Here is a 24394-nt window from a genome sequence, read left to right as displayed (position 1 = left end):
TGCCTAGCCACTTAAAGATACAATTACAGTAACTTACAAGAAACGTTCATTTCCAAACAGCATTCTGAAGGTGCAAGGCATCACCAGCAATGCCATTGTTCTCCCAGAACTTCTAGAGCATTCAGGTGCTGATGACTAAAACAAGTGGAAAATCCTAAGCATCTAACATATATTTGGCACTATGAAGTCAGTCACGTATGTTGTAAAACATCTGAAAAAACATCTACAACATCTTCCCATTTCCAATGTCTTCTGTGCAACAGACAATTTTGAGGCTAGGAAGCACAGGGCACACCTCCCCACATAGAGGTGGGGTGCATTACATGAAAAGAAACCCAAGCTGAAAAGTTTAAATATACTTCTTAACTTGGGTTTAGATACTATTGCATCACTTTCTTTTTGAGTAGCACACCACTGTCTACGACTCAGAGAACCACAGATTAATTTCAGTATCTCCTCCTGTTATTGTCCCAAAATTGGTAAATTGACTTTGCCTCAAGTTAAGGAAACTTAGCATCTCCTCAGCTTAAAATGCTTTTATGTCAAATTCTTACAAAGACACTGAATGGAAGAGCAAAATATCTCATGAGGGTGACAGACTCGGACCTATCAGTGAAGAATCACTTGCCTATTCAGTCATTTAAAAGACACACTGCCAATTTTTTCTGAAGTATTTGATACAGCATGGTATTACTGATGTGCTTCATCAAAGTATAGTAAATGCCCACTGATGATACTATGGGATGCTGCTTCACTTATAGCAACAACGATGCAACTACAGCTGCTGAGTGGAATTGGCTCCAACACACAGCAAGGCTGCAAAGTTAGAAATTGATCAAACGTTAGGGTCCACATAGCTCACAGGAGACGCAAAATTGCACAGGCATTGCAACATCTCCACCAACCTTATCAACATTATCAACAGCAACCTTAAACTAGCATCTAGACATAACTTTTCTGATATACTTAACATTCTATTCTGATAATTGGCATAAATCTGTGATGTCAAAAATAAGGCTTAAAAAACCCACTAAACCCAAGCTGTACTTACAATTTCAAACACAGAGACTTAGTACAATTGCAAGGCTTCCTGGGGCGGTTTGCAGATTCCGAAGGAATTATTCTGGGGGGGAAAAAAGTGCATTTACATACACAGACACTTTTACCCATTTTTTCCTATTTTAAATTCAAGTAAATAGCTCATAATAAGAACTTCAAAAAAATCATTATATTCCCCTTGCATTAGGTTTCTGGCTGACTGTGTTTAAGCAAGTATTATATAGAGTGCCTTTATATAGTGCCTTTCCAACCCAGCAAGAGCTGGGTTATTTGTTGCACATCTGGCTGCATGGCTGAAGTAGAAATGAGACTTAGAGCTAGAGGAAAGATCGTAACTGAAAACTGGAACCAGAGAAAACTTCTCCAGAACCCTTCTACATGCAGGGGGACTAGATCCAACCAAGGTTCACACAACACGCTTGTGCCTTTCCCTTTGTTCTAGTTGGAATTAAAAAATAAAAAAAAAGCTATGGAATAATGGAAAAGCAAGCCAAAACATGGTATTCATTTTATAGATAAATTTTATATCAGAGACAGTCTTTAACTGCTCTTAAAACTCAGACTGTGTGTCCCTAATCACTTTTGATGAGATTTGTTCCATCCCAATCCAGCAATTTCTGCACGTAATACCAGGGAGATTAAATCAAACCCATTTGTTTGAATAGCTGCATCTGGATTTGGGATTAGTTTGCGTCAGTTGAGGTTGCAGCAACAAAAAGCACCTTGGCGCTTATAGCTTCCAGCAAACAGTAACACAAAAGGACTGTGCAGAACAGCTAAGCCTGCTGGATTGGCAAAGGGAAAGTAATACATGTTAGCTGTTATTTTCATCCTTCAAGGAAAAATACAAGACTGAAAAAAACAAAGCCTCCTATCAAAATCCATTTTGGGCTTTGGTGCCATTTTGCTGTTCAGCTGGGTGTCTGCAGATGCTAAGCATCTAGCTCTTAAATTGTCCAGCACCTCCTTCCAGCAATGTTCAGAAACAGTTGAGGCCTTTAGCTCCCAGATGCTGATGCAAAATGAAGACTGAGCGACAGGGAGCTTCCAAGTCAACTTCCTGCTACACAGGTTCGAAAAACAGAAAGGAAAACACAGCTCTGATAAAGAGACTGGCTCAATTGTCAGACAGATCCATGTCTTTTAGTCAGAGGTAATAACCACGCCACAGTATACCAGATTTTCTTGGAAAAATCCCCCAAACTCAAGCATCTCCGCTCCCATCCTTCCTGGTAACGGGACTGAAAGAAGATGCTCATTCAGTAGCCTGTAATGCATGTTTCTGGGTTTTTTTGCAAAACACTCACCCATTGAATGGTAGCCGTGCTTGGGACTGGATACTAGACGTCCCTGTAAAGCCAGTGTTGCTTGCTATAGATACATATGATGATTGTTGTAGCTAACAAAACAAAAAGGTTAATGCATAGCATGAAAGAAATTAAAGTATACACAAGAGGATGTGTAGCTAGTCTTTTAATTAGCTTTTCAGATATTATTATAAGAATAAGGTGCTTCTAAAGCACAATTTTAGACATTTGTGTAACTTGGAACAGGCAGCAACCTCCTGCCTCCATACTTAGCATAAAAACATTTCTTTAGATAATATTTTTGTTCTGTATTACAGTGTCTACAGCCATACAAACACCACAAAGATCACACACAGAAGTAGTCAGTCCACAAACACTTCCAGCTCCTAAAAACATGTTCATTTCCCCCCTTCTTTTCCTAAGCAACCCTGCTCCTAATAAAGTAGGATTGCTTCCTGCACAAATTACTTCAGTAGTTTCCTTAATATATACAAGGCACTTATTGCGGAATTAAATAAAAGCAATTAAAATGATTTACATTCCAACCTCTTTGCATACCTGGACCCACAGTTTATTTTTCGTGCTAAACCCCCAAAAACTTGCAAGAACCTTCCAAACGACACTGTCTTGTGCTACCTTCTTTAATATTATCTATGTGCAGCCCTTTTCTCCTGCTGAGACAGGTTCTGAAGACAGATCGGCACATAGCAAGATGTGGACCTAGTGGGGCCAGGTCAAACGGGACAGATTGTGTTCGCAACACAAAACCTCTGAGAAGAGGTCCAACAAATGGATTTAGTTTAAGGTAAGATTTGTGGAAGTGGACTGGAAGAACACACTAAGAGTCTTCAGGTTCAAACTGCAGCTGTGACAAAACTAGAAGGGAACCAAGAAATTATGTTGGTACCAGTAGTGCCATTAGCTGACAGGAATCCTTGTTTGTACAGAATGGCTGGTCAGCTTTCAGCAGGAGGTTTCATTTATTCTCCTTTTCATTCTGACTGTTGGTCAGATCTTGGCAAAGAGCAAAAAACTAATTCCTAGGCCTTGGTTGGTGTGACTTGTACCACCTGCTCCTGATCCCTGGTAATGTGGTTAGCATAACTAACACCATCTTAAAACGCAAGCAGCCATTCTCTGTGTCCAAGCAGGTCACATATTTGTTCCCTTTCTCCTCATTATCAGGCCCTGAAGTTCCTATGAACCACATAGAGAAACCAAACAGATTTCTTCTTCCTTTAACTACTGGCCTCAAGATTCCTGGGCATCAGGCTGGTTACTCCCTTCTTTACTGGCCATGAAAGTCTCAGGCGCCTGGCCAACCAGGTGGTGGTGATGACTGTCACAGAACAGGGAAGCACACAAAGCACTGTCTATAAAATCAAGCAGTTACAAGTCCTAAGTGAGGAACTTGGACTAGAACTGCTGCAGGAGAGTGAGACCTGTGGCCCGCTGGTGGCCAGGGATGCCTCCACTGACATCCGCTTCCTCCAAGGGTTGACTGACTCGTATTCTTTTATATGATTTTTGAGTCTAGATTATGATTGTTATATTGATAAAACAAGCCATGTACTAAGAACTGGCCTGATCTGCAGATGGTCTAGGTGATTAGAAATTAAGTTGTATCATAGATTTTGTACTGCTACTTGTGAAATGGTACTACCTGATTCTGTTTATAGAAAAGCTGTGCTATTCTGGTTATAAATTCTACGTTATGCTAATCACAAAATCCTGTTAAGAAAATAAAGCTTTAATCGTAACTACAGTTTAGTGCTGTCATCATTCTGCCAAGGATCCCTAAAAGAAATTGTTTGTCCTCTTAATGTCAAGTGACAGTTGGGGAGCAAGACCTTTAAGAAGAGGGTAGTACATTCCACAACAGCACTATTTCCTTATTTATCTTTGGGTTAACACCGTACCTGTGTGACATACTGAGCTGGAAGGACTGCATACCCAACATTTCCTGTGCCAGGTGCTGGTGCCAGTACAGTGCCCGGTGGGAGGTTGGTGAGGTTGGGCTGGATCTGTGGCAGTGGAGTGGCTGGCATAATAAGTCTTTGCTGGGGCTGACTAGTAGTAACTATCTGGGAAGCTGGGTTGATCGGTTTGGGCACCACCTGGAGACAAAAGAGGTCTTTATGAAATTGGTGTTTTGTTGATTCAGAATGCACTTTTATTAACAGAACATTTCATTACAGTGCTGAAACTGGACTTTTTTCCATCCAGCCAAAATAAGTCAAGAATATGCATTTTACATTTAGCTCACCTGTTTCACAGTCTGTGCTGGCACTATGGGAACAGACATCCGCACTGGGGTTGTGTTCACCACCACTGGCTTTGCTAGCATCAAGAAACAACATCACATTAACACACATTATTCAAAGTCCACAGTTCAGTCCTCCAGAATTTCACATACACGTAACACAAAGGTACTTAATACTGTAACTATGTGCTGAGAGTAACTGGCCAAAGTCACGGCACATAACATTTATGTCTGAAGAGCACCTTTGTAAACAAAGATGCATGCACTCTTGTGCAAATACATTTCACAGCAACGGCTGAAAAGCCAGCTTGGGTGCAGAGCTCCTCTGGACATGGGTTTTAAACCACAGCTTGGTTTGAAATCCTTTATTCCATCACCGCTCTGGAAAGCATAGACAGAAACATCTGGTGCTTCTAAAGCATTTTACGTGGAAGGATCTTCATGTTGCAGGAATTTTGGCAATGTGTTTGTGGGCTGTACTGAGGATATACATACAGAGGATCTGGGACTTGCCACAAGTCACTCACAAAGCTGGTAAACTAGGGAAAAGCAATCTAAACTGCTCCAAGAATGCTCTGTAGTTGGGCCTGCAATTTGACACATACAGAGGAGCATTTCCACATACAAACCAGATGTAACAGTAGAATATGAAACTTACAGGAGTCTACCACAACACCAAGTACATCTGGCAGTCTTGATTGATCTCTATTACATACTCACTTTAATCCTTATAAAACAAACATGAAAAAAGCCATAAAAACTTACTTTAGATAATACATTAGCACTAGCACTTACCTTGTTGAAGAGGCTGTGTATTCGTACTGGGATTTTGACTGGCTGATTGGGTTGAACTATTGGCTGTTGTGGCAGTAACGAGTCTGACATAATGGAACTTGCTTCCAGGTACCTGAATCTGCTGAACATTGGGCGCAGTTGCCAAGGGAATAATCGTCTTAAATTGAGATGTACCCACTCCTCCTACAGTAATGGTCTGCACTGCTGATTTCACAGCCTGTTAAGCCAACACAGACAGTGCGAAGTTACTTGTACAAAGGCAGAAAGAACATCAGCGTGTTTATTCCTCAATTTGTCAGTGAGCAACTCTTTAATCCTTTGAGAAGCAACTCAGTTATCCCCATTTTTGTTTTCAAAAGTAAAACAGATGTGAAGGGATTAAATGTCTCTCAACAGCTCAGCGCAAACTCACTTCCATTCTGAATGCTCTACACCAAACAACAGAGTAAACAAATATTTACATGAGTAGGGTGACTCAGTCCACTCCCTCAGATACGTCTGCCAAAACACTTCAGGGTGAGTACAGAGAACATTGCTCAGTTTGTATTCAAAAATCAAGCCACAAATCAACCTAGGTATATTCCTACGAATAAAAACACAAGGCAGCAACTTGCAGAACTGTTCACACTGGACTGTGGTGTGATTTATCTCTGTGTGTACAGATACGTCCTTTTACGACAGGTTGCAACTAATACACAGAAATCACTGTGCAGCCCTTAAGAAAGAAATGGAACAGAGTCCAAAAACTGATAACTGAAGACATGAGAAAGAGAGCACAAGCTGAGAAATGAAAGAAGCAAGAACAATGAAGAACAGCAAAACAAATTTGTTAAGGAAAAAAGCAAAAAGGTGAAAGGTAGCTCAGTAGACCTGTACTACCTCACAGCTGCAATAACGGTACATTTGGAATTTGCCAGATTTCATCTTCCCAGTTTCTCTCAAACTACAAACTGGTAATAACCAAGTGTTTATTTTATTTATACACATTCATAAATCTACCAGTTCGATAGCAGCCTCTTTTTCCAGCCTCGCTGACAACCTCAAACCTTGGTTTATTCCTCCTTTTTCTCCTTCCATCTAACTTCTTTTGGAGCTTAGCTTTTTATTCTCAGTATCTTTTAGTATCAGTATTAAGCATATAATTGTCCTTGGCATTAAGTTTTAGTATTAAATTTGGTTGATAGTATTATGTGACTTCCTACTAGAGCATTTTCACAGCTCCCCAGCTTTCAGCAACTACACAAATGAAGTCTCAATTTGCACATACTTCACTGGAAATATAAGCCCAGTCTTTTACAAGGTGATGTTTTTGCAGGATTTTTTTAAAATACCAAAACCTCAACAACCCAGAGCAATTCAAAATAAGCACTATCTGCAAGCAGTCACAGCCTAAGTGTTATCACAGGGAGACCAGCATGGGCAAAGTTCCCTCTAGCACACAAATTAGTGGCCGCTATCCAAGAACACCTGGAAAAACTGAAATTCATGTGACAGTTCTTCTAAGGGCATATTGAGGCCAGTGAAGACAGGTGAAACCCTTATGTTGTGCCAGATAGCTCTGGATCAGAACTCGGCATGTATACCCCACAGCCATCTTTGTTTTGTCACTTAGGGTACTCACATTAGAGCAACTTATCCATTTAACAACAGTTCCAAAAAGACAATTTCGCCAGTTCTACCCTGGGGAAAAAAATATGTTCAGATCGTGCTGGTGTCGATGTTCCCATATCAGCATTCCAATTATCACCTGTATCAGGAAGACGAGACTGGCACAATTTGTCCAAGTCTCTGGTGTCGTGGCATACATACAACTGTGTCCACTCCCTGCTATATCCACTCTGGTTATTTACATTCATAGGCATCCCCTCATGTTTACCAAAATGGGAATACATACATTAAGATAGAAGAAGATTCACCCAAGATTGCAAAAGAGGAAAAAGGTAAGAACTGTAGTTTGTAATCAAGGTCAGTCTTGTCTTGTCATTCATTAACGCAGATCAATTTATCAAAGGTATTATGGAAAACCCTGATATTTTTCTAGAAATGAGACACAAGAAATTAATAATTTCTAACTCTGTAGGTCTCAGACCATGGTGTCTTGCTTATGCAGACCTCTACCACAAGGATATGAACTCCACTGTTGCAAACCTCAGAAACGCCTGGAAAATAGCCCTAGTCAGTGGCACAGAAACACTGGTAGAAGAGATAAAACCACCCAAAGAACATTTCCTCGTGTCACGGGGAGCCCTTCAGATGATTTGGGAGATTCAGTATACGGAGACGAGAACTTGCACCAAGTGGTGCTTTCCAGATTGGAAAGCTGATTTCCAACAGCGTGCCCTCATAAGGGCTTGCAACAGTTTGCGCCTCTCAACTGAAGCAGCGCACACTCCTTGAGGCAATGCTCTTGCCAATTCTCAAGGAAACACCACTACAAGAACACCTTGGGACTGACCACTGCCAATCTGCAGTTCAACACTCCCAGTTTCCCGCAAGCGATGAGACAGAGACACTCTAGAAGACAAAGGAAAGTCAGTTTGTACCTGGGTGGTTGTGTGGTTGACTATAGCCTTCCCAGGGGAGGAGGGTGCTGATTGCTGCACTGTGAGGATCTGCTGTCCTAATGCTACATTCAGTGGGACGCCCACCGTCTTCTGGGGGGAGTTGGGAGGCTGGGAGGCCACTGACACCACTGCTAGCTGCTTGGCAAAACAAAGAAGCAGTTTAAATCTCCGTGGAGAATACAAGACCCTGTACATATACATTTCCCTCCTCATGAAAGTACAGTTCTCCACCAGTACAGAGGGTTCTTTCTGTGAGCAAGAGTGCTGTATTTAGTCACAACTCACATGGGTCCAATTGCGCCACAACAGCACATAGACATGTTAGAAACTTCAAGGCATTGCTCGTTTCCAGCAACAAAAAGCCCCTGCAGAAAGCTAGCACAGCTTCTGGGTTTTGGATTGTTTGTTTGTTTTTTTTAAGGAAACTAGCCCGCTGAAGCCTGAGCATTGTCAGGAAGGATTTTCTGAATAGCAGCTTTATAATCGGTACTATGTCTATTTAATCATAAACTGAAGTTTTAAAGGAGAGCTGTGGAAAAGAAAAAAATAAAATCTCACCTTATGCTACTGATTCAGCCAAACTACAAGAACATCAGTATTTTCAAATCTACTTTCCAGATTCCCTTAGAGGTCTAGTCTTCTGTTTGCATTTCAGCAGAATGTAGTGTTTAAGTACTGTACTCTATACAGCCACACCCTTTCCAAGGCTGGTTTTCTACTTTTTGTTCTAAACTCCCTTCTTTGTGTTTTAAGAGAACTTCCAGTTTTTTAAACCATTTGCTTTTAAAAGATACAATTACTCACCTACGGCAAATTCAAGATGTAACCCTAAGAGCCTTTTTACCCCTACTTGATGCTAATTTTGATTCTAGACTTGTATTTTTTTTACTTCTTCCTCATGTTGCTTTCCTCACTAACAATTCTCAAACAAGAGTCCCCTATCCATTTCTATAAGATTACATAGCTAAAGCATGGCCAAACTCAGAGAACTCTTTACTCTTATGCCAGTTTCTATACACGATACTTAGTTTGCACGTGCTATGCATCTTGCATGCCAACTCTTCATCTCTCCAGCAATATTTCTCTTCTCAAGACAATTTTATCAAGTCTAAAATAGAAGCATCACCACGACATCTGTAACACAGCTTACAATGGGTGAGTTACCTTTTCTATCTGTTGCCTACCTGTGCTAATCTCCAGCTCTGTATTTTTCAAGGACCATTGCAAATGTCATTTACTGCAGACGGTTAAGGAAGACTAAATTATCTATGCAGTAGCAGGCAATGGTTAATAAGTGCTGATCTATTATCATCAAGGTCTCCTCTTAAACAACCTGTTAACATCTTGTGAAGACACTAAAAAAAATAGTTTGAGCACTTGGCTAAGAGAAAACAGCTGCTCTTGCAATGGATGCTTAGGGAATGGCAAGAAATTGCAGGAATGGGAAACTAACGCAGTAATGCATATTTACTTAAAACCACAGGAAGGGAACCAGTTGCAAAAAACCTAGCTTAGGCCATTACCACAGAGCACTGTGATGCATAATGGAGACTGAAGAGGAAGGATCATAAACAGCTTGTAGCAAAGACACAGAGAGCTCCATTCAGACAGCTGGCAGGAGAGACAGAAGGCTGCAGCCAAAAGCAGGTCCTTACCTTATTAGGGGATTTGAGTGGGGAGATAGCTATTTTATTCGGTGTCTGTTGTGTTGTTGTACTCAAAGATGATCCAATGACTCCACTCTCAGAGATTGTTATTGTCTTTGGTGGTGTTCCTGGAGCAGACTGTGAAAGAACCCTACCTATAAACAAGGAAGATACCATCAACTCAAGTTATCCCTGCTTACATTAATTTTTAAAGCAAAGTTTTCTCTGCATATTGTGCAAATGATCCCTACTTCTGATAGCGTATTACCTGGTAGGAAGGACATTGGTATTCTTTAAGTTAGATTTAGCAACAAAGAAGAAAATAATTGGCATTATTGCAAATAAAAAGTTTGCTCAGGTTTAATAAAGCTGAAATGTACACTGAGCTTTCTGTGACATTCAGCTGAAAATTCTTGAAGCCAGGACAGCATCCTGAGGGGTGCAGTCCTCCAATACACATGCGCTGGGCACAAACACCCAGCCAGCTGGCAGTTCCCCAGGAACTCCCTGGGCTGCTGCCAACACAGAGAGAAACTGAGCATCTGCAGGGGGCTACTTCCTTTTAAAAACCTTGGCTATCAGAAATGAGCCGTGTTACAGTGACCAAGGAAAAGGTGTTGGGTCTGTCCAAGATCAACTCTTAGTTGTGGGTTTTTTAGGTTAAACATCAAAACCAGCAGCTCCAAATCATGAAATCAGCCTTCAGAACTTTTTTGGTTTGTTTTTTTTAGCCCATACTTCTAAGTTCCTTTCTAAAGAGTGCTTGACCACTGAGCTTTTCCTCTACTGCACTCATTTCTGCCGTAGCTTCTCTGTCACTGTGCTGGTTTTGGCTGGAATAGAATTAATTTTCCTCATAGCAGCTAATAAGGGGCTATGTTTTGGATTGGTGCTGAAAACAGTGTTGATTATGTTTGTTATTGGTGAGCAGTGTTTATGAAGAGCCAAGACCTTTTCTGCTTCTTACCCCACCTGTGAGTACAAGAATTGTACAAATGCAAAAAAAGTACAAGTGCACAAGAATTTGGAAGGAGACGCAGCTGGGACAGCTAACCCAACTGACCAAAGGGATATTGCATACTATATAACCTCATGCTCAGCTTATAAAGCTGGGGGAAGAAGGAGGAAGAGGGGGACATTCAGTGTTACGGTGTTTTGTCCTTCCCAAGTAACCATTATGCATGATGGAGCTCTGCTCTCCTGCAGATGGCTGAGCACCTGCCTGCAGATGGGAAGCGGTGAATGAATTCCTTGTTTTGCTTTGCTTGTGTGCGTGCCTTTTTGCTTTACCTATTAAACTGTCTTTATCTCAACCACTGAGTTTTCTCACTTTTAGCTGCGTGGTGCCTAGTTGCCATCAGGGGTTAAACCACAACAGTCACTCATTTTCATGTACTACATTTATCAAAATAAGAAACGCACACGCACACTCAGGCATGACTTTTCTGTCCAGCACAAACCAGTGGCATGACAAGTCAAGTAGAACTAACAAGAAAAAGCATCCTCGTGGCAAGCTGCCTTCCTCTGAGGTCTACGTGCTGTAAAATAACCTTCACTTTTGTACAGTCTAAGTAACAGCACAGACAGTTGCTAGCAGCTGCTAAAGCCACACACAACCTGAAAAATGTGAGTCTGTAGGAATTCTATCATCTCCAGTATTCACTGCTTTGAGCTTGTTCTTTCCTGGTGACAGCTTTCCCTTTCTCACTACATGCCCTCTGTGCCCCCTGGCATCAACTTCCTAAACAGAATCTGGCTGCTTATATTGACAAGTCTTAAATTTAAAACTTCCACCTCAGCTTCCAGAAATTCCCAGGCAATTAAAAATACTTATCAGATTCATAAACAGACATATATAAACATCAAAACACAACACTCAAATGTTACACCTTCCCCAAAATGATGCCAGCCTCTTGAAGCTGGCAAGCTGCACTGGCTGTTTGGGATGGTGAGAGGAAAGGCAGATGTTTACAAAGATTTCCCTCTCAATTAGAGATGCATCTTCACCTCCCACTGATGATTCTCTCACAGGCTGAGGGAGAGGTAGTCTTGATTTTCCAACATACTGATTTAAAAACTGGAAGTTTGTTTATTTTGTAACATACCTGTTTATCAACATTATGTAGGTATGTTTTGATTTGGACATTTTCCCTTCATTCTGGAGACAGCAAACTTAAACATATGCTATTGGTAGTATTATTTTTGTTTTGGTTCCTTACTGTTTACCAGTTTTCATGTATTGCTAGATGAAAATGTAATGCAGCTCTAAGTGGCTTGTTTTGGGGTTTTTAATCGTTTTAGGTTGGGTGGTTTTTGTTTACTTTTTTTTTTAACACACATGAACAGCTTAATGTAAATATTTATAAACAGTAGAACAATCTTATTCACAGGTCTGTATGTATGATAGGGAACTGTTTGAGAAAGAGCTAAAACTAGGGAGTAGGATGGAGAATCCCTCTTTCATCTGAAACATGAATCAGGCTTCAGGGTGCAGGCAGCCTGACAACTCAAGGAAAAGACTATGTTTCAGTTTTGTGCCATTCACTTGTATTTACCAAAGTTTCGAAAACAGGACACTGTTGCATTCTTTTTAAAACCAGCTCAAGTCCCAGTTCTGTAAAGGCTTAACTAATTTGTTTAAACATGTGGAAAAAATTTTAAGCCTACTTGGGTTGGTCAATCTGGAAGCAGTTGAAGATATCCTTCAAAGCTCTGAAGATGACTGGCTTCCTACATTCATCATTTTCAGGTAATTTACATATCTTGGATGTTACTTGCATACATGCAATGATGCATTCAGCAAGGGACACATCAGTCCCACTGCCACAATAAACAAATGTTTACACTGTGAATTTTTTTCTTTAATTCTGTTGTTTAAAGGACACAAACAGATTTGTTTTCCAAAGACACAAACCCTTTCATATTTGCCTTAATTACTTTTTTGCGATGCTTATTTTTGAAGTGAGCAACTTAACAGAAACAACACAGCTTTATTCACTTGTTACTCAAGCATTTTTCCTGTTATTTGCATGTATACAATTGTCCAGCTGTAAGCAGATTAAAGTAATAGAAGAGCATGTGTCTCCTTTTCCCCCTGTGTATTTATATAATGTATCTACAAATACTTTCTGTTTACCAAGCAGCCTTTTCTCTGGCTGTGAGGTGGTTTTTTTCCTCCTCACCAAAATCCAGAGAGCAAAATCATCTTACAGTAAAAGCAAAATGATCAAACTCTACCACCACAAATATAGTTCTAAACAAACACTGTGTAAAGGTACCAACAACTGCATTTATCTGCTTCCACCCACAAAATACTCTGATTTATTTTTCCAATTGCTTGAGGTACTTCAACAGAAACTACAGTAAAATCATCAAGACCAAAAGATCTCTACAATCATCATCTCTTTGAAGAGCCTTTAAAAAATGATAAAGCAAAACAAGTCAAAGTAGTACAACCTGCAATGACTGGTGACACTTGAGTGGTCTGCCCTGTAACAGCTTTGCTATTAATCGGTTTTGCAAAGATCAGCTTGGTGATCACAGGGCCAGAAGTTGGGGTTCGGGTCTTCTTCGCAATCTGAAAGATGGAGGAAAAGAGATCTAAAGTAACTTGAGCATTTTTGATCTAAATTATCGTATTGTTAAATATGTTAGAAAAAGGGCAATACTCGCACAGATAATCAGAAGAATAATTGCTTCTCACATTTCATCTCAATTTCTCTCTATGGAGAGAACTAGGATATCATCCATGCCACTTAGAAAACTAACCACCAAAGCAGGATAGCCAAATCCCTTACAGCTTTTTTTGTAAGATATCTCTCTGTGCAAACATACCTCATCCTCAAGATGCTATAATTATTTCTTACATGCTGTTAGGTCTAGATCAAAATGTTAGAATTAAACCCAGAGCTCTCAATATCTGAAGCTTTAAAAAAGGTTAGATCTTTTCCAGCCAATTGGGACACACTGTGTTCCTCCAGTGATTTAAATGTAGCAACTACTACTCTGAAATATCTCTTGACCTACTCTTGACATAGCAGCATGCTTTTATCCTGCAAATGGGGAAAGAGCTTTCTGCCACAGTTCTCAAAAAGTAGGTGGATCATCAGTCCCTGGAAGTTTTGGGTACACACTAGCCAGGAAGAAATCAGTTTGCTACATCCAGGCCCAAAGGAGTCTTTTCTTCCTTCCATGATCCAGCCTCTGAAAACACAGCTGGACCAGAAACATACATGTGCACCTTTACGACACTGATAAACTTGAAATCTTTATAAGCAGGGTTTTATAGTCTTAAAATCTTAAACAAGCCTTTTTCCCCTTTTCCATACTGACAGAAGTTAACTACCAGATGTATTTATCCTAATAGCTCCTACACATCAGCATCCAGCTGGTAAATAGTTCAATTAAGAGGCTGACTTCTTTTAAAGACTATTTAAGCCTGTTGATTGCAGAGGCTGCCTACAGATGTGGACTATGTCTAAGATCTTCCCCGAGTCCAAAAGAGCACACTGCAAGACATTAATGAAGTCCTTACACTTACCCACCCCACAGGTCAGGCCCATGCTGCCTCTCCTCCGCACACACCCCCAGCCACATCCCCTGGGCACCAGCTACCAACTCCAGCCACATCGAAGTCATGACATTAGCGTCTCTGTGGGGAGCCACTTTTGCTACTCAAGCAGTTCGCTGGAGAAATCTGACTGACATGCAAAGATACAGAGATGACAGCTACTTTTAACAGCCTGAGAAAGTTACGAGTACTTAGATGAAGCAATTGAGTAGGCTGGATGTTATGGTTTCCTACACAAAACCCTATTTATAGAATTTGCTGACTGAAAACACCTCCTTTACAGTAGAGTAACACCAAAACATCTGAAATATTCAGCAGCACCTAACGAATTCCCCAGCTGCCCTGCAAAAAGCACACACATGAGGCTGTTCCAGCTTCCAGCAGCACACACACACGGCTGGGGACACCAGAGCCCCCCTGCTATGGCACACAGACTCCAGCCTTCGTGCCTGAGCTGTGCCTAGCCAAGGAAAGCCAGGAACGAGCGACACTGACACCGGGCAGTGCCAGAAAACAGACCTCATTTGAAACATTAAGTTGTTTGAAGAAGAAAACTTCATTCATAGCCCAGTTGACAAATTCAACTCAAAGTCATTTTAACACCTCAGGGATTCAGTTCTCTTAGCACATACAAGCTGATAGACGAGCAGGCATTTTATCTGTAATGTATCTTATTATTTTTGTAAATTTGCACATCTTTTAATTTCTGATAAATGCCCCACACTTCGTCTGCCTGATTTGAGCTTTCCATTCTGCTGAAATTAATCTTATCCTGCCATAAGGTATTACTGTAACTGAACTGCTATTGCTTTTACTCTGAAGCGAGGGCAAAGTCTGGCTCAGAACATGATCACCATCCAGCAGGAACAGCCAGCTCTGGACAACAGCAGTCATTTCCCAGCAACAGTCAATAAGCATGCTTAAATGACTTACATGAATACATATAAAATACTAGCTACCTGTCAGCATGAAGTATTTCAGAAAAACCGTAAAAATCCCAAAACTATAGCTGGTCAATGCAAGTAGCCCTGCTTCCCTCAGCCTCAACTTACAATATCCTCTACTGATAAACTCCCCCTTGCTTTTCAGGTGAACTTTTTCTCTATGAAAGTCATCTAACAAATGAGTGAAATCCCTCAGGGCTTAGGAAACACAGCAAAACTCAAACATGGTTGGTTATAGGTGAGGAACAGCCCTTGGCCCCCAAGTGCACGCCATGAACTCCTGTTTTTGCCACTCTAGTCTTTGCCACTAGAATTGATAACCCTAGCCATCTTCTAGGCATCTAGAAGTGAGAGCCTTCTAGTTATCGGTGAGAAACTTGCTACCCATTTCAGAAGAGACTGGAGAAGCCAGAGAAAACAGTCAACATGACAGACTGCCCCTTTGATGCTTCAGAAAGAGCAAGTTCTCCAGAGCACTCTGCCATGGCCTGTACTAATTACAAGAAGCTTAATGTTATTCCTCTGACTGTGTAAACTAAGCACGCTCCCTGCGAGTTACTTAGAAATAAAGTGAAAAATATTTCCTGGGGCAACAAGCTCTTCCACAAGAAAATTATGGTATTTAGAAGCACACACCAACCTTCTTCCCCCTACGGAAGTAGACAGATTTATCTGCATTGCTATTTAAAAGGTCAATTAGTGTCTTTCCAATCACTCTCCAGTAAACAAGATGAACAGGCAAGTTTCTACAGCCAGACTTCGTTTTCAGTGGTCAAACAGTGTTCCATACATATAGAAAAAAGCACATACATACCTTGCATTTACTGCAGGACTGAATACCCACATAGTCAGCTACCACAAAGGAGCTAACTTACTATAAAAATCCACTCCCTAGAGGACCTCATGGGAGCTTGTCCATGTAGCCACACCCTATGTAATTCATATTTGGCATAAAATGAAAAATCAGGGACTCCAGAAACAGAAGAGGAGAACAGCGTACTTCAGAGAAGATGAAGAAACTGAGCTTGGAATGAGAGTTTGCTCTGAGGTTAGGGAGTGCATGAGGTCACTTCTCCACGATGAGATGAAGCCACAATGATGGCTTAGCAGTTGTCTTGCCATGGCAGCAACAATGCTATGGACACACAGATTTATTTGCTGAAACACAAAGCCAGTTACCACATCAGGAGAAGTTCAAGTTAGACTAGCTTAGTGACAGCAATGACAACAGGTCTGGACATCTGGTTGAGAGTCCTCTGCAAGGCCAAACCCTTGCTTAATGCACTTGGACTGAAGCAGTACACCAGTAAGCACATCACTGTTTTTAAGCCTGTACACGGACAAGACCCACAACCTGAAAGCAGATGCACTTGCCTAGTAGTTTTGTCCACACATCCTGGGAAGTGTTTTCAACTAAATCAGACAAGCTGCCAATGGACAGTACAATCCTCTGGACATAGATTAAGCCCAAGGTCCTGCCACATTTTACACCTCACAGCCTCATACCTCTAAAACTGCAGTCAGGATTCCAAGGAACATTTTGCTCTATCCATTATGCCCTTTCTCAAGTGCTGAGATTTCAAATGTCACAATTAAGATTACTGCAAAGCTAACTGAATTTTTCCAATGACCTGCAAAGCCCCTAGGACAGGGAGGATGTAAGGAGAACTGATGAGCGCTCTTTGTCATCTAATCTTTTACCAATTCACTTCTCCGGTACCAAGTCAAACTGCTGTGCTGCCTTTACATGTGAAATACCTGATTCACAAAGCCACAAGAGATAAGCTACACAAGACCCTTGGGAGGCAGGGTGGCATTCACAGCTTCCTTTTCTACTCACTGAAAGGCTAAGAGGCTTGTTCAAGACGATGGGGTAAATGCATGCCTTCATTTTCTAAGCCAGAGACTCCAGGCATGGGTTAACTCCCCTGTCATTCATGATAGGGTAGACCATGAATCTCTCGCCTAGCCTCATATATCCCTCCGCTACTCTAAAGGGAAAAGCACTGTCTGGGAAGTGCTAATGTAATCTTCTCTGCAGTATTGGATACTAACTGAACATTGCTGCCTTGCTTTTCATTTGTGCTTCCTCCTCTCCTTATAGAAAAAAAGGTGTTAACAATTCAATCTGTTTTGCAAATGGAAGCAAAGACTTAATAAAAAGAGACCACAAGAAAAATATACTCAAACTGCAATTAACTGTATTTACAAATGGATGCAAGTGACTTTGTAACTGCTTCTGTTAAGAAACCTGCAGAATTCCTAATGAGAAACAGCAGAGGTCAATCACCGCAGCACTGTGTTTCAGTCACTGATGGCACAGGTCATCTCATGCACTCGAGAGCACATCACTCTCCTCAGTTTCCTCTGTCACTTTGCAGTAATTGAAGCCAAGTGTCAAGAACTAATTCACTCAAACGTTCCTATGCTGAGTCAAGGGCAGAAGCTTTTTTGAAAGCTATAATGACAAAACCATATCATTAATGATCAAGGTACAAAAATAAAAGCCGCTTAAGAAAATGGGTATGTTTCAAACAGCCATTATTAAACATGTTTTCCACGGGTATGATGTAGCAACAAACAAGGAAAAAGCAGAAATCAGTGCAGGGATCATCTGCAGCTTTAAAACAGTCGTGAGAGTTGCTCACATATGCTTGCCATGAAATACTAGTCAGAGAGCTTACCATTCAGCTAATAACATGCTTAAAATTTTTTAATTTGCCATGTGCAGCAATTTTTATTAGCTTAGAGTTTAATTTCTCGTTCAATTTAGACTGTAAAATAAATATTTTCACATCATAACCTGCATTGAGTTCTACTTTTCCTTCACTTTAATGAGGTCTTATTTCTGCCTCACTGCCAACTAGAACGAAGTCACTCACATTTTGTTCTGCCATACAGCAAATGAAAAAAATCAGACCCTTTGGGTCATAACCCAAGTCTTTTCAACAGATTTTCAGACCCCAGTAGATTCTCTGTGGTTTCAAATACCTCAAGATCCATGCCACAGAACAGGAACAAAACCTTGTTCAGGTTTTTTAAGTGTCCAGCTTACATTCGTGTCTAGTCTATCAGTATCTATCAACAAGCTTAAGTAGATTTGAGGCAGACAAGATACACCTTTACGAGCTACGGTTAAACCATGACTGTCGTTCTTTTTCAAATTCTCGAAGGTTTTTTTTCACAGACTTTATTTAAACAAACTAAATGTAATAGGCAGAAGCCACTCTTTCGTAAAAGAGTAAGGCAGCATACACTTTGAATTAAGAACAATAGGCATAGAGAGTTCAATTCAATCTTCCTGAAAGCATGTAGGATTTATTTTTATAAAATGAAAATAATGGGAAGATTCTCTTCAATTTACTGAATTTTAATAGCTCGCTTTCTCTGAGGCAAATTTTAGGTTTCTAGACAGTAGCTAGAGGTAAAGGGCATAAAGTGGTAAATGCATCCACAGATGAAAGCATGGGCTAGGAGCAGCATTCTGTTTTTTAACACAAAGAATAAATGCAAAGGCTGAAAGCAACCGTGTGTCTATCAGTGAAGAAAAGGGACAACTGTTGCAGCAACAAAACTGTTTTTAAGATGTTTCATCAGTATACACTCACTTTACCTGTACTGTTTTTAATTGCTGGGTCTGCAAAACAGAAGGCTGGGCCGCAGTGTTTATCAGCTGACTTCCTTGTGTCAAAGCTGAGACACCAACTACAGGTTTCACTTCTGACCGACCTCCGATAACAACCTTGATCTGCTGGCCTTGTACCTTGGAGTCTCCGCCTTGGGCTTGGGACGTGGCCTTCTGCGCCTGCGGGAGCTGGCTGTGGGGTAATGCTAACACAATAGGCTGGCCAGACTTGCCCAAAGTTGTTACAATAAGCTTTTGTCCATCCGGTTTAATACTCTGATTGCCTATTTTAATATCGGCGGTCTTGTTCAGAATAATTTGATTGGCCGATATAGTGACAGGGGTCTGGGCACCAAGTTTATGGAGACCACTTGGAAAAGTAGGCTTTACAACTGCATTTGCATCAGTTTTTGGGGTTGTGGTGTTCACTGCTGCATCGCCTGAGTGATTGCTGGGTGCAGTAAGTGGTTCTGTGGTGACTGCGGCCGTAGTTGTAGCTGAGGAGTTGCTGGTGGTGCTTATGTTCACTATTTCTTCCAGTTCTGTTTCCATGGGAATCGAATCTCCGATCGGCGACGACACGATAACTGCCTCGATGCTGTCATCTTCCACCAGGGTTATACCAGTGTCCATTATTTCCTCAGGGAGCAAGCTGTTGACTTCTGCTGAAACCACCTCCATTTTAGCAGTTGTGGCAGTGATGACCGGAGCAGGTACTGCAATATTTTAAAAAGTTATTGGCTTCCAGAAAACACACATTTTCAAAGTTTTTATGAATAATATTACCAAAAAAGAAAATACAGCAGCAGATTTTTTTTTAGGTTGAAGGTATTGTGCATGCACAGAAGGGATAGCACAAAAAAATTTATCAAAACATAACATATTAAGCTGAATTTACTCTCAGTAAGAATTTATATCATCCAGTGACATCAAATCAAGACACTGACTTGCTGTGTATTACCAGTCCACTCTTGACAACACAGTACACAAAGAAGCAGTGTTTCCTTCCCAAGACACAGCCACCTTGTTCACAGACATTTAAGCTTACTGAAATATAAAGCAGGAGTTAAACAGCTTTAAATATCCAACAGACAATAATGGCTTTTCTCATACATGTCAACATTGATTAGCAGGTTATCTTGCCTCAAGAGACTTGTTATCTGTACCAGATGTAACAGGGGTTCATCTTTGCCAAATCCTTATTTTTGAAATCTCAGAAAAACAAACAGCTGTCTAGTGATGGGCTTTATCAATCCCACAAGCTCAATCAACAGCCCACCTACCCCAGGACCATGCCAAAGCCCTGCCCTTCCAATTAGGCAGACAATTCCTCTATGCTGGCTGTGAAAAGAGTAGCTCAATCTTTCTCCCCCCCTCAATACTCACAAGAAAATATAATGCCCAAATTCATGATTAATTTGAAGCATGTTCTAAACATGAAACACCCCATCTGAAATAGAATATTTTAAGCTGCCTAGTAAGAGCAACCGATTCGTATTAAAAAAAATAATAATACAGTGAGATTCAAGGCCAGAGTCACCGGTCACTTGAGAAACCTTAAATACATTGCTGGGAATTGTCTCGTCTACCATTCCCACCGAATCTATATCGCTCTCAGAAGCTGAAGACTGATCAGCTTCATAAGGCATTTTCCCCACTTGCTGACTGAATCAGCATGCTTGGGAACTGGATGGGTGAGTACGCCCCTGAGTACTCATAAGCTGAATTTGAAAGGATCTTGTCCTCTTCAGTTTCCTACTTGCTAGAAAAAAAAAAAGAGCTGAGTTATTCATACTAAGCAACATTCATAATTAAGGAATCATGCCACAAAACCAGCGCCCAAATGCCAAGGTGAAATAGATTCCTCTGGAGTCGTTGTGGTTCCATTTTGCGCAACACCAAACTACAGGACAGCTGCATTTTGCTTGTAAGGTAGAAGGATAGGGAAGAAAATCCTACTATAATCTACCCAGTTTCCCCGCCAAGCTCAGGAGGCTCTGTTGGAGCAGTCCATGGCTTCCTGATTGTGAAGGGTGCCATGCTGATCCCCCTCACCTCAGAGTACAAGGCATATCAAACTGCCATGACACTCAAGAAGCCCAAGCTGTGACAGAACCTGTTCAGATGACAGACGGTCAAACACACACAGAGCTCAACTTATTGGCAGGCACTTAAAGATACCAAGTTATCTGATGTCACTGCCAGAAATACCTCCTTTGGAAAGCATTTCTCCCAAAGCAATACCAGTACAGCTTACTGTGATGTCAGCCCTGGTAATTAGCACTAGACAAAACAGCTTACTCCTAAGGACACATTAGTAACAGTATTGCGTTGCTGTCTTAAAGTCCAATTGGTTGACTGCATATACAAAATACAAGATTACACAAAAATCAGATTAGTAAAAGCGGACTGTTTCAGCATATGTTAAAGCCAACAGATCTCCTGAACTGTGTCACTTTCTCATCTCCTCATCAACCTGCATGGGCTTGCATCTTAGATCTTATAGATTTTAACTATTTCAGACAAACAACCCCACACCACCACAAAAAAAGCAACACACACCTCACCATCCTGTTCTATACTGACAAGCACAAGGGGCTTGCATCCAGCAGTTTGACTCCTAGGATCAAGTGCAATCCAAATTACGATTGCCTCAATGTTTGAAAAGAAGGGAAAAATCACCATTCAGTAATGACAAATAATTTTAAGTTACTTGCTTTTGGCTTGCATCTGTATGTGTTATTCCCTAAAAGAAAGGTCATTCTTAGTATCTTTTAACAGTATGACCATAAAGCATTTACATATACTTTAGTTACACAGTTCGTTATTTATATTCTTCATTCTTACCATTAGGTTATGTTACAAAGCAGTAAATATTTATTAAATACCTATATCTAGTTGAAAGGATAACAACCAACAAACCACTTTTAAGTCAGCATGCAGAAGGAAAAGAAATACATCAAGTCTGGAATCAGAAACTGACAAGTTAAAATAAACATTATGCTTCCTTACTGGATTAATAGTTTATGGCCATCACATTGGAAGGTTTTACAATTAGGTCTCATCATTTTACAGTAGGCTTGCATTAATGTATTCAGGCTAGAGCCATCAACAACAGCAAGAAAAGAACCACAACACAACCTACCTGTTCTATGTCTTCATTGCTTATTGGATATGACTGAAATAGATGAAATGCAATAAGGAAAATCTCATCCTAGCTATTCCAGAAACTGCTGTCATCAAAGGCTGCTTCAACATCCCTGCAGATTTTACTCCTAGGTACTTAGCCAGAATTTCTCAGTAGTCCAGCTGTTTGGTATAAAAGCATTAGAAAAAATAAACATGTGCTGTTTCCATTTTTCCAGCTCCGCTATTAAAGTGATTTCCAACAGTAAAAGCATGTTAAGATTCTAACAGCTTTGAGATACTCAAGACAGGGTAGAGAATTACTTTAACTATTTAAGATGACTTGAAAATTTCATTCACTTCAGCAATTAGGCTTTGAGTCACTTGGTAATGCAAGGGCTGTACCTACAACACCCCCACCCCCCCCACCCCCCCCAGATACATCAGTAAGTGTTTACCCTTATTTAGCTCAAAACCTGAAGAAAAAACAATTTAACCCAAGGAAGTATGTAAGCACACTATCAGACTGGGGAACTCCATAAAAAAATTCCAGGATCAGACTACTAAATAGAATATTTTAGCCTACAACACAACCATACAGCTAAATTAAAAGCTCAAGAGTAAATTCACATAGTGAAGATTTGTTTAGAAAAAGCTCAGGACACCAAACCAGCCAAAAACATATTAAAAAAAAAGCAGGGACTAAAGCATACCATCAGCAGAGTCTTGGAGCAACAACTCTGAAAAATGCTGAGTACTGTTAGGAGGACAGGAATAGAAGTTCATCTTGAGTGAACCACCTCATCAACTTACCCACAGCACAGATCTCTACATTTGATATTCACACAAAAATATATAATGTATACAATGTCATAAAGGGTAAGAGGAATTTATAAGGAAGAGGCTAAAGAACGCCATCATTGTTGGCAAAAATACAGAACTAATGTCTGACAGGTACCTGTGAACTTTGATCTGTTTTCTTCCTTCTCTTAAAGATTCTGCACTGACATACTAGTGACAGAAACTAACACTGTTAAAGTGCTGAGATCAATTACATCAACACCTTTGTTGATAAAGCATGCAAAGCAGCCACACTAAACAGGAAAATCAAAAGAATCAATATTTAAGCAGGTTGACCTGCAAAAAAGTAAACACATTGCAAGACATAACAATGCCTGTATTTTACAGAAACTAACTGCATCTTATTACATCTCCAGAAATGCCTGCATTTCACTAAGAATCTTTAACCTCTCAGTCTGCAACCAGGAGCAGTTTCAGAGCAGCATTTACAGGAGGATATGTTACAGAATCATCAGGAAGGCTATGTACTGCAAGGACAACTGCTGGGAAATTCAGATTACTCAGAAATAAGGCTGCTGAAACCAACTTGATAGGATGTCCTGGGATGGTGCTGCATGTGAGCAAGGTCATCAAAATGAAGTGGCGGTCTGAGGGACTTGTCACCAGTTGTGGCCCCACTGGCAGTCCCCTTCCCATTCTCAGTACCCAGTACAGGCCTGGTAGCGCTTAGCCGTAGGAAGACTCTGGTATAACTTGACAGGTTTAAGAACATTGGCCAGACCTGCCTTGAGTCATTGGCAATTTTAGTTTTAAACTAAATTCTGAAGTGTCACTTTCACTAGAAAATAGGGAAATCAAATCAGTAACAGCTTTTGCAAGAGTATCTATCTTGACTTACAAAAAAACCCTATCCCAAAATCAAAAGCTTCATAAAGGCACAAAGTCCAACATAGCCCCCAAAAGAACAGGGATTCTCTTGGGAATCAGTAACTGTTGCTGCATGCTAAGCAAATGCTAACTGAAACCAAGTATCTTGGCCAGATACAGCAACTAGTAGTTCTTTGTAAAAAGCTGGGAGAGATGCACACACCTAAACATAGCATTACTAAGTGCTAGAGCAAGGGCAAATACTTTCAACTTCCTGAGGCAGGAACTGTAAAAGTCCTTAGAAAGAAGTATGAAGAGGAATGCTGAAACACCACAAGAAATCCCAGTCCTCAAGAGGTCACTGCTGGTGTGATTATCCAGGAGACAAGTCACATGGACATGTGTATGTGAAACTAGTTACTATGGCTAGCCACAAGAACACAGAAACAGGACCATATATTAATTATTACCATTTTCCTGAGGGACATAACATAAGATACAGTTTTGCAGCTCCCAAGAAACAGAAAACCAGAATTATTTGGATTAGGAGACTTACTAGCATCTCCACCCACCCTTGGTACTGCAAAAGGCCAGTTTTTTTTTCTGAGGATCAATAAAGTTTAGATATTACTAGCTTTTAAGAGAATCAAGGTGCCTGTCTAATAATTTTCAAAGTTTAAGGGAAAACACCAATAGTTGCAGTATCCCTCAAGGGATTTACTAAACCAGGTGGAGGGAATAAGGCTGGAAACTAGGGTCAGATAAATAGCAGAAAAGTAAAAGTGGACCACCAAACAAGTAATTATTCACTGCAAGCACAATGGACT

The 24394-nt window shown here is 40.6% G+C and overlaps 1 protein-coding gene across 7 annotated transcripts in view; it reads right to left on the bottom strand.

Moving 5' to 3' along the window:
• LIN54 (lin-54 DREAM MuvB core complex component) overlaps positions 1–24394 on the bottom strand; it is a 41521-nt gene that overhangs the window by 6100 nt on the left and 11027 nt on the right. For 3 of the 7 annotated variants that reach the window (XM_055796223.1, XM_055796228.1, XM_055796225.1), the window contains exons 2-10: positions 18762–19489; positions 13091–13211; positions 9644–9789; positions 7968–8126; positions 5425–5641; positions 4633–4706; positions 4286–4483; positions 2367–2458; positions 1052–1123 (exon numbers count right to left, since the gene is read on the bottom strand). In XM_055796223.1, coding sequence (XP_055652198.1) covers positions 1052–1123; positions 2367–2458; positions 4286–4483; positions 4633–4706; positions 5425–5641; positions 7968–8126; positions 9644–9789; positions 13091–13211; positions 18762–19454 — 1772 coding nt within the window. In that variant the 5' untranslated portion in view covers positions 19455–19489. Of the gene's footprint in view, positions 1–1051; positions 1124–2366; positions 2459–4285; positions 4484–4632; positions 4707–5424; positions 5642–7967; positions 8127–9643; positions 9790–13090; positions 13212–18761; positions 19490–21918; positions 22083–24394 lie in introns of all 7 variants that reach the window. The other 4 variants (XM_055796224.1, XM_055796226.1, XM_055796227.1 and 1 more) reach the window with 4 other exon arrangements.

The sequence above is a fragment of the Falco peregrinus genome, chromosome 2, assembly GCF_023634155.1.
Source record: "Falco peregrinus isolate bFalPer1 chromosome 2, bFalPer1.pri, whole genome shotgun sequence".
In the NCBI taxonomy this organism is placed as follows: domain Eukaryota; kingdom Metazoa; phylum Chordata; class Aves; order Falconiformes; family Falconidae; genus Falco; species Falco peregrinus.
This window is presented reverse-complemented; position numbering and strand designations above follow the sequence as displayed.